The 17,339-nt window shown below is 36.2% G+C and overlaps 1 protein-coding gene across 1 annotated transcript in view; it reads right to left on the reverse strand.

The window, feature by feature from the left end:
- Positions 1 to 14,838, reverse strand: part of LOC111054738 (ubiquitin-like protein 7) — a 46,311-nt gene extending 31,473 nt beyond the window's left edge. The window contains exons 1-4 of the mRNA XM_039435946.1: positions 14,342 to 14,838; positions 9,514 to 9,615; positions 6,718 to 6,821; positions 3,480 to 3,613 (exon numbers count right to left, since the gene is read on the reverse strand). Of these exons, the coding sequence (XP_039291880.1) occupies positions 3,480 to 3,613; positions 6,718 to 6,821; positions 9,514 to 9,615; positions 14,342 to 14,483 (482 nt within the window). The 5' untranslated portion in view covers positions 14,484 to 14,838. The remainder of the gene's footprint in view (positions 1 to 3,479; positions 3,614 to 6,717; positions 6,822 to 9,513; positions 9,616 to 14,341) is intronic.
- Between the last annotated feature and the right edge of the window lie 2,501 nt (positions 14,839 to 17,339).

Below are 17,339 nucleotides of genomic sequence, written 5' to 3' on the forward strand. Positions count from 1 at the left end.
ATCATGTAAGCCACACTTCATTAAACATGGTATTCTGACCTTGCCATCTTTATATATTCTATATAATGTTATGCATGTGAAAAAAAGATTACAGAACTTTCCCAGACACAGTGATTACCATACCTATAATACAAGGAATAAAGAAAACATTGTTACCCCTAAAATAAGACTGACCAAGAGTTTGAAAAGTCACATGTTTTTACAATTCGCTTTGTTTAATAAGTTGCCAGTAAATGTTAAAACCCTGCCTGTTAATAGATTTAAAAATGCAGTTAGTTTGATTTTAAAACAGAATGGTTACTATTCGGTCGACGAATATTTAAAATCATGATGATGTTTGGTGCTTTGAAATGTAGTAAATGTTAGTGTATAATCAGTAACAGTGTGGTTTTCCAGGTGTTTATCAAGTACCATACAAAAATAATAATAATTACAATAGCCTGCTTTTTTATAATATTTTATTGAACTTTTAAATATTTTGATAGTATTGTATTGTATGTTTCCTGACTTATATTTATTATTAAGTATATTTGAATATGACTTTTTATGTGTATGTTTGTATTCTAAAGCTTTACTGCATATTGACACTGCCTATTGCGATTAATTTTGTTCAACGGCAATAAAGAATTCTTATTCTTATTCTTATTCTTATACAAATTTTTTTCTACAACTGCACAAACCTGTTAAATCACTCTTATATCTGGCGGAGTTAATAATAATTCGTCTACACTGATATCCATCATGGCTGCAGAATCGGAACAATTAACGAATTTTTAGGTTAAGATCTGACCGAGAGTGGTTTGTCTTTTGGCAAGCTGCTTATCAGCTGATTAGCGAGCGTAAAGAAACTCTTCTGCGCATGCGCGGATGGTTAGCGAGCGAAAAAGTATATTCACCTCAGAAATACGAGAAGAATTGAGTATGTAAATTTTTTCTTTACGCGCAGTTGTAGGAGAAACTCTTTCCTCTTTCACCTTTCTTAGTTCCATGTTAGCGGCTGGAAAGGGTACTCTTTCCGGCCTAGGTCGGAAAGAAACCTGTTCTGACGTCAGACGAGAGTCGTCTGCAAACAATGTCTTTCAGATCTACGTAGGGACTGGAAAACAGCTGCTTTCTGTGCAGTGTGGCGAAAACACATTGGGCCATATGAACAAAGTTGAGCATTTGCTCATACTTCTGAAATATGGAGCATTTGCTTCATTTTCTATGAATAAACGTGAGCAAAACCTTTTGCTCATGCTCATCAAAAAAATAGTTTGAGCATTTGCTCAAAAGTAAAAGCTTTTGCTCAAAATTGTATGAATAAACTAGAGCATTTGCTCAACTTTTGAAGCAAATGCTTCAAAAAAGGTGAGTCTAGTCTAGAGCAGCTTATCACCTTTTGCTCATAGTAGAATGGCTCAACTAATTCGTATGAGGAAGAGGAAACTATACCAGATACTATCACAACCAATAGTGTAGAACTATAAAACTCTTTTTTAGATTCAACCATGATATATATCACCATTATTCCAAAAGAATAAATAAAAAAGCTACCTGTTATAAAGATAGCCATCACAAAATAGGAAATAGGCATTTAAGAATATGAGAGTGTAGACGATTATAAGAAGGCTATTGATATTATAAGAATATGCAGAAGATTATTATAGAGATGACATTTTCTCACGCTATTATTTCAGAATTCTACACTCAACTAACCTAAAACTGTATTCATAAATATAGAAAACAGAGCAGACGACGCAAACACAAGCGGTGCCCCCTGTTTGCATATTTAGCGCTTCCGTGAGCTATAAATACAAATTAAGGCTACAAAAGCGAATCAGCTGATGAAAAATCTTTAAAATACGTGAGCATTTGCTCCAGAGTTCAGGAGCATAAGGTAAAGCTTATTCATATCAAAATGAGCAAATGCTTTTGCTTCTACATTTTGCTCATGAGCAAAACCTTATGCTCAATGCTTTTGCTCATGAGCATTTGCTGTGGTTTTATTCATATGGGCCATTATCAAGCACTCAAGTGGTTTTTCGTCCTTCTAACAGAATCACTAAATTCAAAATTTCCACCACTTGTCAATAATTAGTTATTTGTATATCTAGAGTGAAAAGTACGACTTTTTCTCCCTGTGGGGAAAAAGTTTGAAGCCCGAGGCGAAGCCGAGGGCAGCAATTTTCCTGAGGGAGAAAAAGTATTTTTCGCTCGTGATGTACACAACATTTTTCCTCCATCTACATTTTTTTATAGAAACTGCAAATAAAATCATTCTAATAACTTACGTATTGGTGACAATGATTCCTAACAACATAACCTAAATCTAAAACCTAAAAACTGGTCGTCTGATTGGCACTGCCGATTGCGCTATCTATCGGCAAAAGTTGTAACAATTATATCAGCTGAGCAGCTACCAAAAATGGCTGACTCCAGATCACGCGGTTCAGATTTGAATTGCAGATCAAAAATATTTGTTGGCTGGTATTTTGAATAGAATAAAATATTTTAAAAATTGTATACATTTTTATCATCTACTAATATTAAGAATATAATATCATACAAACATATATTTCATGAGTTGATCAAATTTCTGGTTGTGGTATTGAATTCAGTTGACTCAATGACAGACACCTCTATTATGCTTTCTCATCTGAGCTTAGACCTTCTAACCTATTACAATGTAAGTTTCAAAATAGAGATGCTCCCCATGTTATTTAAATGGAGTCACTTTTACTCCCTAGGGAGTTTTTCTGTTTTTTACTACCGAAAGCGAAAAAGTGACACTTTAGTATTAGGTTTCAGGGAGTAAAGTAAGTACTTTAGACAGTAGGTGGAGGAAAAATAAATTCTCAAGGAGTATTATCGAACCAGTAATGTGAAGTGAAGTAATATAAGTTGAAATAGTTATTTGTGCAACTAGTGCGCAAAGTGACAGTTTGCTGCACCGAAAGAAACGTTTACGCCCGAGCCGTAGGCGAGGGCGGAATGGTTTCTTGAGTGCAGCAGAGGAACTTTGCGCACGTATTTCACATTAAGTTTTTCCTACAGTTACCATTGAATATGAAAAGTGGGTAATTATGGGTAAAATTGCCTGAAATGCAACAAATGTTTTTCTGTGTAATTTTATTATTGATAAAAACCTTAATCCTAAAATCCTAAAGTCCTCGTTGTCGTTGGTTATAATATATAATACTAATAATTAGCGCGTTGTGCTTGGTTGCACCTCTGCTCACTATAGCAGCCACAGCAGTCACTGTTACCAACTTCATTTTGATTTTGCTGCACTGTTGCTCCATATAACCTACTAAGTATTTTGCGTTGCCATGTTGCAAATCTGGAGTGCAGAAAAAGTTTTCCCGCACTAGAGCGGAAAAGTGATTCTTTGCGTTCTGTAATCAGTGCAGCAATGGCCACTTTTCAACGTAACTGTAGGAAAAGTAAATTAAATATCCAAAAATTAATCAATTTCAATTAAAAAATAAAATACTAACCGTCTCACAGTATCTATATCTCCCATACGAGCAAGCAGCTCGGGATTTTGTATCATTGAAATAGCCACTGGGTCCTGACTTAATCCAGGAGTGATTGCTATTATATTATCCAGTATATCAGGTCGGCTCAGTCTCTGTAAAATTTAAAGAAAAATATTAGATATCTCCAACAAAAGGCAGTAACATGGCAGAGTATCAGCTACGCTGTTCTCCTATCTTTCTCCACTGCCTCTATAGTGAGTTCCATGTTATAATGGCAGTGGATTGATTGATTGAGTACTTTATTTATGTAGATTACAATATATACTGGCTTATACACTTATATACAATAGCTTACAATACAGCAAAATTATAGATGAATTTACATAATATAGACTAAGAAAATAATTATTGAACTGTATATGATATGAAAAAGCAATTTGTAATATAATAACTATAGATAATAATTATATTGTTATGCATCTACATAAATTGGCGGAGCTTTGGACATATCAATGTCCATTCTTCGGAAACAATATTAAAAATATCCTCCCCACTAACTCTCTACCAAAAACAGGAGAAAGATAGGAGAACAACGTTGCCGATCCTCTGTCTTGTCAATGCCTTCTATAGACGGTAGCTGATAAAGGTTAATTGATGTAATATTAACTGTTCATTCTCGTTTTAAATAATCAATTATATTTTAATATAGTAATAGTGTTCTCTATAACGTGGACCTCACAATACAGTATGTCCACAAATGGTGTAACAGCCGGAAATTATAGATTCTACATTGAATTAGCAACAAAAAATGTTCAGAAAATTGTTTTACATCAACCTTAATTTTCGATAAATATGTTATGTTTTGATATATATCGATTTTTTTTTAGGTATATAGATAGGCTAATTCGATAATATGTTGGGCTAGGCCTGCACAATATGATACAGTATCATCACAACTTGATACACAACACCATAATTTGATACAAAACTTCCAAACTTTGAATGAATTCTACAAACCATGGCATATTATCTTCTTATGCTGTCTCTTCTCTATCACCTCACATGATACAGTATTACCTCACATGATACAGTATCACCTCATATGATACAGTATCACAACAATATCATCTCAACTTGATACACAACACCATAATTTGTTACACAAAACTTCCGAATTTTGAATGAATTCTGCAAACCATGGCATACCTTCTTATGCTATTTTTTTCTCTATCGCCATAAATGATACAGTATCACCACAACATGAAACAGTGTCATCTCAACTTGATACACAACACCATAATCTGATACAGAACTTCCAAACTTTGAATGAATTCTACAACCCATGGCATATCTTCTTATGCTATCTCTTCTCTATCGCCATAAATGATACAGTATCACCTCACATGATACAGTATCACATCACATGATACAGTATCACCTCATATGATACAGTATCACAACAATATCATCTCAACTTGATACACAACACCATAATTTGATACACAAAGCTTCTAAACTTTGAATGAATTCTACAAACCATGGCATATCTTCTTATGCTATCTCTTCTCTATCGCCATAAATGATACAGTATCACCTCACATGATACAGTATCACATCACATGATACAGTATCACAACAATATCATCTCAACTTGATACTCAAAACCATAAATAATTGATACAAAGCTTCTAAACTTTGAATGAATTCTACAAACCATGGCATATCTTCTTATGCTATTTTTTCTGACTTGAGGGTTATACTTCGTGACAAAATTACTTCTGACTTGGAGGAATTTGCGGCGCAGAGAAAAGGAGGGAGATCAGCCAATTACAGTGATGGATTGAGTCATAGGTGGAAGCGTAGTTGTCAATTTGTCGAATAGAGTCAGTCGAGTCTGTGATTGCAGAGAGGAAACTTCCTACGTTCAACCATAGAGAAACAATAGCATAAGTAGATATCCCATGGTATAGTGCGTTTATGTCGCAACTTTTACTGTTATCTCAAGCTGATAGTCCACGTAGTTCTTTCCTGTGAAGCTTTATGACGCTGGTAGTCTCTCATATTGTTGGTAGAGAGTTAGTGGGGAGGATATTTTTAATATTCTTTCCAAAGAATGAACATTGATATGTCCAAAGCTCCGCCAATTTATGTAGATGCATAACAATATGATTATTATCTATAGTTATTATATTACAAATTGCTTTTTCATATCATATACAGTTCAATAATTATTTTCTTAGTCTATATTATGTGAATTCATCTATAATTTTGCTGTATTGTAAGCTATTGTATATAAGTGTATAAGCCAGTATATATTGTAATCTACATAAATAAAGTACTCAATCAATCAATCAATCAATATTGTGCCGTTCATACACTCTTACCCGGTCAAAACAGTAAAAATGGACAATAATCGACAGTAATCGGCTTGAGATAACAGTAAAAGTTGCTACATAAACGCCCTATACCATGGGATATCTACTTATTCTATGGTTTAATATGAGCGCTTGAATACTCACTGGAAATTAGAGAGCAGTGGCCGGTTGAAACGTCAATATAACAGCCGTTGCATCCCTGCCGCTGTATGCCTTCTCTGCTGTGCATGTCCATCCCAAGTCGGAAGTTAATTTGAACAAAGTATAAGTGTAAGAGAGGGCCGACTGCGCCCTAACTTCATCTTCATGGTCAAAAATAAAGACAGTCATTTTATTTTCCTACAGATACCCTGAAAAGTGACCATTTGTGCACTGATTGCAGGCTGCAAAGAATCACTTTTCCGCACTAGTGCGCAAAGTGAGTACTTTGCGTACTCCAGATTTGCAGCATGACAACGCAAAATAGTTAGTAGGTCATATGGAGCAACAGTGCAGCAAAATCAAAATGAAGTTGGTAACAGTGACTGCTGTGGCTGCTATAGTGAGCAGAGGTGCAACCAAGCACAACGCGCTAATTATTACTATTATTATATTATAATGGAGGACAACGACAGCACAGTGCCACCACAGCACACACCACACAGCTGCCCCCCCGCCATTCAAACACTACTACATTATTCAGGCAATTTTACCCATAATTACCCACTTTTCATATTCAATTGTAACTGTAGGAAAAATTTAATGTGAAATACGTGCGCAAAGTTCGTTTGCTGCACTCAAGAAACCATTCCATTGCACTCAAGTAAACGTTTCTTTCGGTGCAGCAAACTGTCACTTTGCGCACTAGTTGCACAAATAACTATTTCTATGGTTCTACTCACCTGTAAAGCGTTCCTGTAAGTTGCAAATCGGGTCAAAGCTCTGAAAGCTAAGACCAAAGTTTGAATTTCAGCTTCCGACATATTTTGCGCCGGTTTGGGTGGATCTGAAAAATATCAGTTTCAAATTAAACAAATATACTTGAAATCTCAATGGAATCTTTATTCAAAACTCCAAATCAGAACATTATACTGCTGAAGGGTAAGTGGATGAAGACATAGAGAAACAATAGCGTAAGTAGATATCCCATGGTATAGGGCGTTTATGTCGCAACTTTTACTGTCAACTCAAGCCGATTACTGTCGATTATTGCCGGGTGAGAGTGTATGAACGGCACAATATGAGAGACTACCAGTGTCACACAGCTTAAAAGGGAAAAACTACGTGGACTATCGGCTTGTGATAACAGTAAGGGTAACCGTCCACTAAAACCGTATTCAATCGATCCGTTCGGCCGTTGGATGATCGGACGAATCTGCCGGCCGTCAATTCGGCCGAATATGGTCGTCCATTGGAACCGTTTACGTCAGCCCAGTTCAGTAGTTATGCTACTTGAAAGTACCTACTAATTATCAATTATTTATTTATTACATTTCAAAATCACAATATTAATACATTATAACACAATAATTATTTTTACTTTCCAATTCCACATCAGCAGAATTTTCTATATCTACTCCACTTGATTTTTTTTGTTTCAATTGTATCTGAAGCCTGATAATTCGGAATCTATCTGCATTGATGGGGCGGAGCTCCTGAAATTTTTACAGATATGGGACTTGTGGCAGTTGATAGAGCTTATCGATGACTATTTTAAGTATGAATTTGATCAAAATCGTTGGAGCAGTTTCCGAGAAAATCACGAAAAACCCTGTTTTCGACAACATTTTCGCCATTTTAGCCGCCATCTTGAATTGCATTTGATCGAAATTGTTTGTGTCGGATCCTTATAGTGAAAGGACCTTAAGTTCCAAATTTCAAGTCATTCCGTTAATTGAGAGATGAGATATCGTGTACACAGACGCACATACACTCATACACATACACACACACACACACACACACACACACACACACACACACATACACACATACAGACCAATACCCAAAAACCAGTTTTTTGGACTCAGGGGATCTTGAAACGTATATAAATTTAGAAATTGGGGTACCTTAATTTTTTTCGGACAGCAATACTTTCCTTACCTATGGTAATAGGGCAAGGAAAGTAAAAATCATGATTAAGTATTCATTTATTAACTAAATATCAACAAAGGTGGAAGTATTTTATCTTGGAAACTGATATTGTTTAATGACTTTGGAGGGTTATTTGCGGATGAACGTTATGACAAAATTTATAGAGTATGATGATGTGGAGAATTTTCAGCCGTCATTGAAATAGATAGAACAATGCTTGTAAAACATCTTTATGACACAGAACAACTTCAAAAAACAAAACAAAAAACAAACAAGACTGTGAAACAATTTTATGTTAGGAACACTTTGTTGTCTCAGCTCGACTAGTTAGTTCGGCCGGATAGAGCCGGAAAATCCCGGATCGAAAACTTGATCGGCCGTGCACGGACGTATGAACCTGTTGCAATGGACGAGCATCTATAGCTTTCTTTGTTGGGGGATCGTTCGGACGAGTTCGGTAGTTTTCGGCCGATGCTAGTTCGGACGAAAACAGTTCTAAAGTGGGAGAGAAATTACTTTTAACACGGCTCTTTCTCGAAGACGGAGAGGTCCGATGCTCTATCCTCCACTAATCACTCCCACTACCTAGCAGTGGGAGAGAAATTACTTTTAACACGGCTCTTCCTCAAAGACGGAGAGGTCCGATGCTCTATCCTCCACTAATCACTCCCACTACCTAGCAGCATTCTCCTTCTTTTGTGTCTGTGTGAGAGAGCTTTCCAACGCGACGCACCAACACTCCCCTTCCAGCTATTGCTGGCAATGTTCCAAGTCATATACTGGTCAGCAGGTATAATATTGTTTTCATCACAAGAGCATGAAGCAAAATGACACGGCGCATCCAATTGTGCGCAAGATGTGCGTCTGTCTGTGTGTGTCTAAGCTACAAACTGTGGAGGGAGAAATGTGTTTCTCCTCTTCATGTTAAAAGTAATATATCTCAGACTTTAGACACAATAGTATATTACGCTACAAGCACAGAAAGTTAGTGTTTACGGTATGAGGATAGTTTCCCGGGCGAGGCTTTTAGTGGAGGTCCCACCTTATGGGAAAGAACTACGTAGACTATCGGCTTGAGATAACAGTAAAAGTTATGTCATAAACGCCCTATACCATAAGATATTTACTTATGCTATTGTTTCTCTAAGCATTTAGTAAGTTATAAGTTTTCAACATTTACTTTTTGCTTAATAACTAGTAGTTCTGCGAACAGTAGACCTCGCTCATGAATACAACTTTAAAACTAATGAGATGGGCCAGTACAGTATATTGTGAAGATTTAGCCATGATTGTCATCTATTATTTTCTCCATTAAAAGTTCTAGAGACACTGTTCCAGGACACCGGACTTATAAAGGATATTTGTATGGCTTTTATTGGTGAGGAGTTCCAGACGGAAGTTACACCTCGCCCGAATATATCATTTTAGCCGTCAATGGGCCTTACGACTGTCATGCTTCAGTCGGGACCGACAATTATCGTGTGCCCATCCGATAACACGGGAGTCACCTGTTCAAAAACTTTTGGCTCTGAGTGGGGTTTGAACCAGGGATCTCTAGGTTACTAAGCAAGCACTCTATCCACTAGACCACTGATCACTCTTACCTTTTGCTTTTTTCTTCAGCACATGAACCATCACGCCATGCTTCAAGCCGCAAGATGTGAGACTTGCTTCATCATCCAATATATTTCCACAGTAAACCAGTTCTGGAAAATCAACAAAACCCTGTTACTGCATTCATTCATTTCAAAATACACATAATTTATAATATGATAAAGAAAATAATTTGCTTATACATGTAGGGGGTAGGAAATTCACCAATGACGCATCATCACGTCTCAACTACTCAACTGATTAAATTGAAATTTTGCTTATTGATTCTTAATTTACCGAGAATGAAAATGTTTCGAATTACGGTATCTATCCAAATAAAATAGTATATTTCGCACCTAGAGCAGAAAATGAGATTATTCCGGCTCGAAATCGGTTTTCAAGTCCGAGGCCGTAGGCCGAGGACTAGAAAAGATTGAGAGCCGGAAAAACATTTTTGCCCGTGGTGCGAACGCTATTTTTCGCCACACACAAAAATAAACAATATATAGCCTATATGAAAATAGTTGTTTACTAAGCACTTCCGAAAGCAGAAGTGGAAGGTGATAGCTCTAGCAAATCTGAGGTAATCTGAATATCAGGAAATTGTCCAATATTTTCATTTTTTATTCTGATTTGTCTGAATAACCTAAAAGATGATGTTCAATTATGTGGGAGGTTGAGTTTATACTTTTTTATTATTTCAAATGACAATAAGATGATATTATTATAAATAATGATTTAATTATTGAATAATTAACACAAATAATGAAAAGTTTTTTGATCAGCTGTTTTTTGATCACCTTTCTTAGTTCCATGTTAGCGGCTGGAAAAGGGTACTCTTTCCGGCCTAGGCCGGAAAGAAACCTGTTCTGACGTCAGACGAGAGTTGTCTGCAAACAATGTCTTTCAGATCTACTCAGGGACTGGAAAACAGCTGCTTTCTGTGCAGTGTGGCGAAAAAACCTTTGTGCTAAAGGCAACAGCAAAACAAATTTCTGAACCAATGGGCACGGTCTGGGAACACGAAAAAGTGGTGAATTGTTCAATCACGTGACTGGTGCAAATTGTTCCCATGGAACATCCCTACGACCTGTCTCAGAATTGGAACCCCAAACTCAACAAATTCCTGCTAGGATACAGTCTGGGCTGTCTTGGAGCGGCTCTAATTAAATGCTTTTGCAGGGTATAAATATTTGACCGAGCGAAGTGAGGTATAAGATTCAAGTCGACGGTTTGACATTTCTCTTAATATTTAAATGTTTTTATGTTGCGCATTTTACGGCGAAACGCGGTGATAGATTTTCATGAAATTTGACAGGTATGTTCCTTTTTTAATTGCGCGTCGACGTATGTACAAGGTTTTTTGAAATTTTGCATTTCAAGGATAATATAAAAAGAAAAAGGATATTTCTAATAATATCATACGCCAATATTAGAGTAAAAATCTGGTGTGGCGCACTCACACAACTTTCCTTGCCGTTATGAAAATTGTAACCTGACGCTAGTGTAAACGCGCATCTCAAGTCAAAGATCTGAGCCAGCTGGTGACAGTTCAATAACGCTGGATACACACGAGATCTGCTATCTCTTCATAGTGAATGATTTAATAGAATCAACAGTTGCCAACAGTTTGCAATTGAATAATTACATTTTCTCAAATTTCAAGCTTATTTTCAATTTTAGGTGAAAATGTTACTGGACATTAATTGAAGAGATGTCCATGCTCAATCTTTTCCACTCGAAATTTTTCGTTTAAACTATATCTGAGATCTGATAATTGGAAATCTAAAATCAAACTTTGCATAGATGGGGCGGAGCTCCTGAAATTTTTACAGATATGGGACTTGTGGCAGTTTATATGGCTTATCAATGACTATTTCAGGTATAAATTTGATCAAAATCGTTGGAGCCATTCTAGAGAAAATCGCGAAAACCCCTGTTTTCGACAACATTTTCGCCATTTTAGCCGCCATCTTGAATCGCATTTGATCGAAATTGTTCGTGTAGGATCCTTATAGTGTAAGGACCTTAAGTTCCAAATTTCAAGTCATTCCGTTAATTGGGAGATGAGATATCGTGTACACAGACGCACATACACTCATACACACACACACACATACAGACCAATACCCAAAAACCACTTTTTTGGACTCAGGGGGACCTTGAAACGTAAAGAAATTTAGAAATTGGGGTACGTTAATTTTTTCGGAAAGCAATACTTTCCTTACCTATGGTAATAGGGCAAGGAAAGTAACAAACAAGATAGGATACAGTCTGGGCTGTCTTGGAGCGGCTCTAATTGAATGCTTTTGCAGAGTCTATTTAACTGCGTGTAAAAGGAAACCCCCATAATTATATTCCATATTGAAACAAGGAGTGAGTAAGCATGATATATGGATCTTATGATGTTGATATCCTTGAAAACAGTCAGGCTCAACTGACACTTAGGCGACTCAAGTCGAGAAGAGACTGGACTCTAGTAGAGAGCATGTGTTTCCAAATGGTGACGTCGCGGAGACTAGAGTCGACTGGTCTGAGTGTCACCATTTGGAAACACATGCTCTCCACTAGAGTCCAGTCTCTTCTCCACCTGAGTCGCCTAAGTGTCAGTTGAGCCTTAGGATTCTGGTTGAATGAGAGATTGAGTTGGAAGCACCATGTCAACCAAATATGCAGGAAATTGTGGAGAGTGTTGTACCTCCTCCGTAATAGTTATTTGTGCAACTAGTGCGCAAAGTGACAGTTTGCTGCACCGAAAGAAACGTTTACGCCCGAGCCGTAGGCGAGGGCGGAATGGTTTGTTGAGTGCAGCAGAGGAACTTTGCGCACGTATTTCACATTAAGTTTTTCCTACAGTTACCATTGAATATGAAAAGTGGGTAATTATGGGTAAAATTGCCTGAAATGCATCAAATGTTTTTCTGTGTAATTTTATTATTGATAAAAACCTTAATCCTAAAATCCTAAAGTCCTCGTTGTCCTTGGTTATAATATATAATGACTAATAATTAGCGCGTTGTGCTTGGTTGCACCTCTGCTCACTATAGCAGCCACAGCAGTCACTGTTACCAACTTCATTTTGATTTTGCTGCACTGTTGCTCCATATAACCTACTAAGTATTTTGCGTTGCCATGTTGCAAATCTGGAGTGCAGAAAAATTTTTCCCGCACTAGAGCGGAAAAGTGATTCTTTGCGTTCTGTAATAAGTGCAGCAATGGCCACTTTTCAACGTAACTGTAGGAAAAGGTGCATTTTCGTTTGTGCGTAAATTTCCGCAATCGACGACGGCAAGCATGGTTGACATGTATATTGTCCAAATTTCAAATGTGCTAAAACAGCTGATCAAATAAATTTTCATTATTTGTCTTTATTATTGAAGAATATTTCTAATAATATCAACAAATTGCCATTTAGGGCCGCTTGCACAGTGTAAGTTTAACCAAATCTGGATTTTTTTTTTTGGTTTAAACTAAAATACCGTTTGCACAGTATCAGTTTAAACTCTGTATTGAGTTTAAACTCTGGGAAAGTTTAAACCTCCAAAGCAAGGAGGTTTGAACCAAATAATTTGGATTAACTTGACATCTGTAAAGATTTGATGGGGAAACAACTGATGTTAAATTATTTTTCGACGGTTGTTTTTAATGCTTCTGTACACGATAATAATATTTGAGTTTTAGTAAATCATTATTTGAATGTAAAAATAATTATAATGGAGGAATTGATAAAAATTTTTAATGCGATTGATAAAGATGACTGCGAGGTAATTTTTAAACTGAGAAAAATTGGGCAAAAACGAATGATTTAAATTTCTGGGATGATGGAGAATTTTCTTAATGGTTTTGCTTGAGTAAAGCAACTGCCAATCCAGTATTTGATAAAATAAACCCCTTGATAGAAAAAATACAATTTTTAACAATGGTCTTTGATTAGGAAACATATTTTTAATAACACATAACTGAGATATTTTGCTTTCAAGAGATTTCTAATAAACGAGGAAGACTGTAGTAGATTTAAGCGTAACAAAATCGCTTTTTTAAAAACATTCTAAAATATATTTTTTGGTGCCTACTAAATAGTTTGTATCCAAAAGTAATATAGCATTTCATCATTTTTTGAAGAATTTCTTGATCGCTCTTTACTTTTATTACCGTACAGCTTACAGCTCTGCGGATTTTGAACAAGGAAATAGTAGCTACATAACCTCAATTTACTGATGGTTTGTAAACAAATAACAAATTTTCTGTTAAAATCAGCCTTCCTTATATTATAAACGAGGACATTAAACGCTAAACTAGTTTAACTCGAACTGGATTAGTAAATGCACTGAGAAAACCGATTCAAGTTTAAACTTCCAGATTAACTCAATCGAGTTTAGCAATCTATACTGCGCAAACGGCCCTTAAAAAAGTATAAGCTCAACCTGCCCCATTAAAACATAATTGAACATAATCTTTTAGGTTATGTAGACAAATTGAAATCTACCCAATCTGAGATTCTCTCCCTGTCGTGGTCGACGACGGCATTTATGCAAAAACGTGAACCCAGCTTAAGCTGAGATAATATAGTCTTGGCATTGCCTATCATTGACTGTTTCATAGCCATATCATCTATAGTTTGCTCCGGTAGGTCCACGTTATAATGGCAGTGTTTGATTAGCAATGGTATTGCTATCCTTGTCTATCATTCAACTAATAACGCTATCTTTTTCTTGCTTTGATCTGTTGCCAGATCGTCTTTTAACAATGTAGAATTATTAATAATTAATTAACAAAATATTTCATCTTAATTATGAGAATTACAGAATAGTAATGATGGATCTAGAACAAAGACCTTACCAAAAGAATCTTTTGACAGATTAGCTTTACTGGCAACTTCCACTTTCAAATTCTTAATTTTACTTTCAAAGCTAACATTATCCACTCTAATACGCTGAAAATCAATTGAAGATGAACGTATCCCAATTAATAGAGACGACATTGTAAAAATTGAAGCAAAATTTTATTTCTCAGTTTCAACAATCACTAACTTGTAAAATGCAACCACTGTGATGCAACTGCAGAATGACAACTAAAATAACCTACAAAAATATAAAAATCGTTTCTAGATATCGATAGTCAATGTTGATTACCGAGATCAACTCTCAGATCAAGTGAAACACTATCGTTTATAATTATTTTGAAAGATTATGATCAAATCAATATAAACACTTATTACGTTATTAAATACAACAAAATTAAAACAAATCATATTGTAACATTATTACAAAAAACTGAGAACGTATTCAATTCAATTTTCCTTCTGTCTGTGACACTGTGACCAGTGGATAGACAGTCGATTACCTAATAAACAAACTGATTCAACCAACGAGCTAAAATATAGTAAACCATAGAGCGGCTGTTGGTGTGCTTTCAGCGCAGCGCTCTCAATGTGTTACACGGCCAACTAAGGGCAGCCATCACAGAAAGAGGCAAGAAGAGCCTCTATTGCCAGTCTGCTACTGCAGGAATAGGTGTGTTTTTGTGAGTTAAATTGATTTCTATGACTAAATATTATCATTATGATATTTATGATTATGATGATGGTATTGCAAACTTGACTGGAATGAACTATAGACATCAGCTTATATTACATAAAAAAAATAACAAACTAAGGCCGGTATTAGACGGTAATATTTCTGTCACATTATGCAGATCATATGAAATAAGTTGTACAAAATCATATTTTTTCATATCATAGAACTATTACCGGCCTAACATCAAACAAAACCGGCCTAACATGATCATAATATAATACGCTGTGGCTACAGTTACGGTAACCGTAGCTCGTATCGAGTTCCGGTAAACATTTGAGGATGCGCGGCTACCGCTATTTACATGTGCATTGTGGTGCTTGTGGTTTTTGGTCACATGGTTATGATTTCTAAGTAACTAGCTAACTTCATTATTAACAAACTTATTTCTAACTAACTTCATTGAAACGATAGGTTATCATAATGATGTCCCAAAAACCATCAACACCACAATGCACATGTAAATAGCGGTAGCCGCGCCTGCGCAAATGTTTACCGGAACGCGAATGGAGTTCCGGTTACCGTAACTGTAGCCACAGCAAATATAATAATATGTTAGGCCGGTATTAGACGGTATAGTTCTATGATATGAAAATAGTTATTTGTGCAACTAGTGCGCAAAGTGACAGTTTGCTGCACCGAAAGAAACGTTTACGCCCGAGCCGTAGGCGAGGGCGGAATGGCTTCTTGAGTGCAGCAGAGGAACTTTGCGCACGTATTTCACATTAAGTTTTTCCTACAGTTACCATTGAATATGAAAAGTGGGTAATTATGGGTAAAATTGCCTGAAATGCTTTAAATGTTTTTCTGTGTGATTTTATTATTGATAAAAACCTTAATTTATTGTCAAATTGAATAAAAATGTTGTCCTTGGTTATAATATATACTTAATAATTTGCTTGTTGTGCTTCGTTGCACCTCTGCTCACTATAGCAGCCCAGTCACTGTTACCAACTTCATTTTGATTTTGCTGCACTGTTGCTCCATATAACCTACTAAGTATTTTGCATTGCCATGTTGCAAATCTGGAGTGCAGAAAAATTGTTCCCGCACTAGAGCGGAAAAGTGATTCTTTGCGTTCTGTAATCAGTGCAGCAATGGCCACTTTTCAACGTAACTGTAGGAAAAATATAATTTCGTGCAACTTATTTCATATGATCTGCATATGACAGAAATATTATCGTCTAATACCGACCTTAGTTTGTTTTTTTTTTTTGACTATTATATTTTGCCTTCTTGTTATGAACTTAGAGTTATGTGGATAAGTACCGTAAGCCGATATCAAAGAAACGTCTTCATGAACTATTCTTTCTTACTCAAAATTCCTTACTCAAAATAACATAAAAAATAATCCAATCTCTAAAAAAAAATTTGCAGTTACGGTATGGTATTTCAACTTACTAGAGCACTTGTACGGCTAAGCAGTATTAACACTGTAACTTAGGCTACATTAATTCCACAAAGGCTTCAAGTAAAGCATTCCAAAACAATGGATGCAAAACAACTGTAATACATATGTTTAAAATGCTCGATAAAAATTCAATGTAATATTTATTAAATATAACTGATTTGAGCCATGTATTTTATGCAAGTTCCCATTATATCAATAGGGCCATTCAAATTTTCCGCCACTACTTGCCTCTCTCTGTCATGGCTGCCCATGTTCAATTTGTAACAGGAATAGCGGCCACTCAGCCACTCTATAGTTTACTATTTAGCTCGTTAAGCTGCTTACACATATCTGTGGCTTGGTGCAAAAACTACCAATTTCAATCTTTTTTTCAAAAATGAGTTCAATACACTAATACATCACTAGTATCGATTATTTTCAGTTCTAGAAGTGCCAATGTCCTATCTCAAAGCAATAAAAAGTTATAAAATGTATACTACCAATGTCATGATTTAGTTATTCCACTCAGGGGTGGAAAACCTCAGAGTGCAAAAACTACCAATGAAGACATAATGTTTTTAGATTGTCATTCATACTTTTATATTCCGTGCCAGAACTACCAATGTCAACTTTTGAGCTTCTAGCACTCGCATTACCGTATCGAAATGCCATAGTTCGAAAATACAAGGTGAACTTTCATGCTGATTTGTGAGAAAGTTGAAATTTTGACATAGGTAGTTCTTGCATCAAGCCACAGATATACGCGCTTCCGACCCGCACTGAGCACGCTCCGCCCTCGTATGGCCCTCGTTCCTCCATCGAACCACAGTCGCTCCGCCCACGTACCCATCATGAACGTTACGGAAGATGTTAG

This window comes from Nilaparvata lugens, chromosome 9 (genome assembly GCF_014356525.2).
Source record: "Nilaparvata lugens isolate BPH chromosome 9, ASM1435652v1, whole genome shotgun sequence".
NCBI lineage: Eukaryota > Metazoa > Arthropoda > Insecta > Hemiptera > Delphacidae > Nilaparvata > Nilaparvata lugens.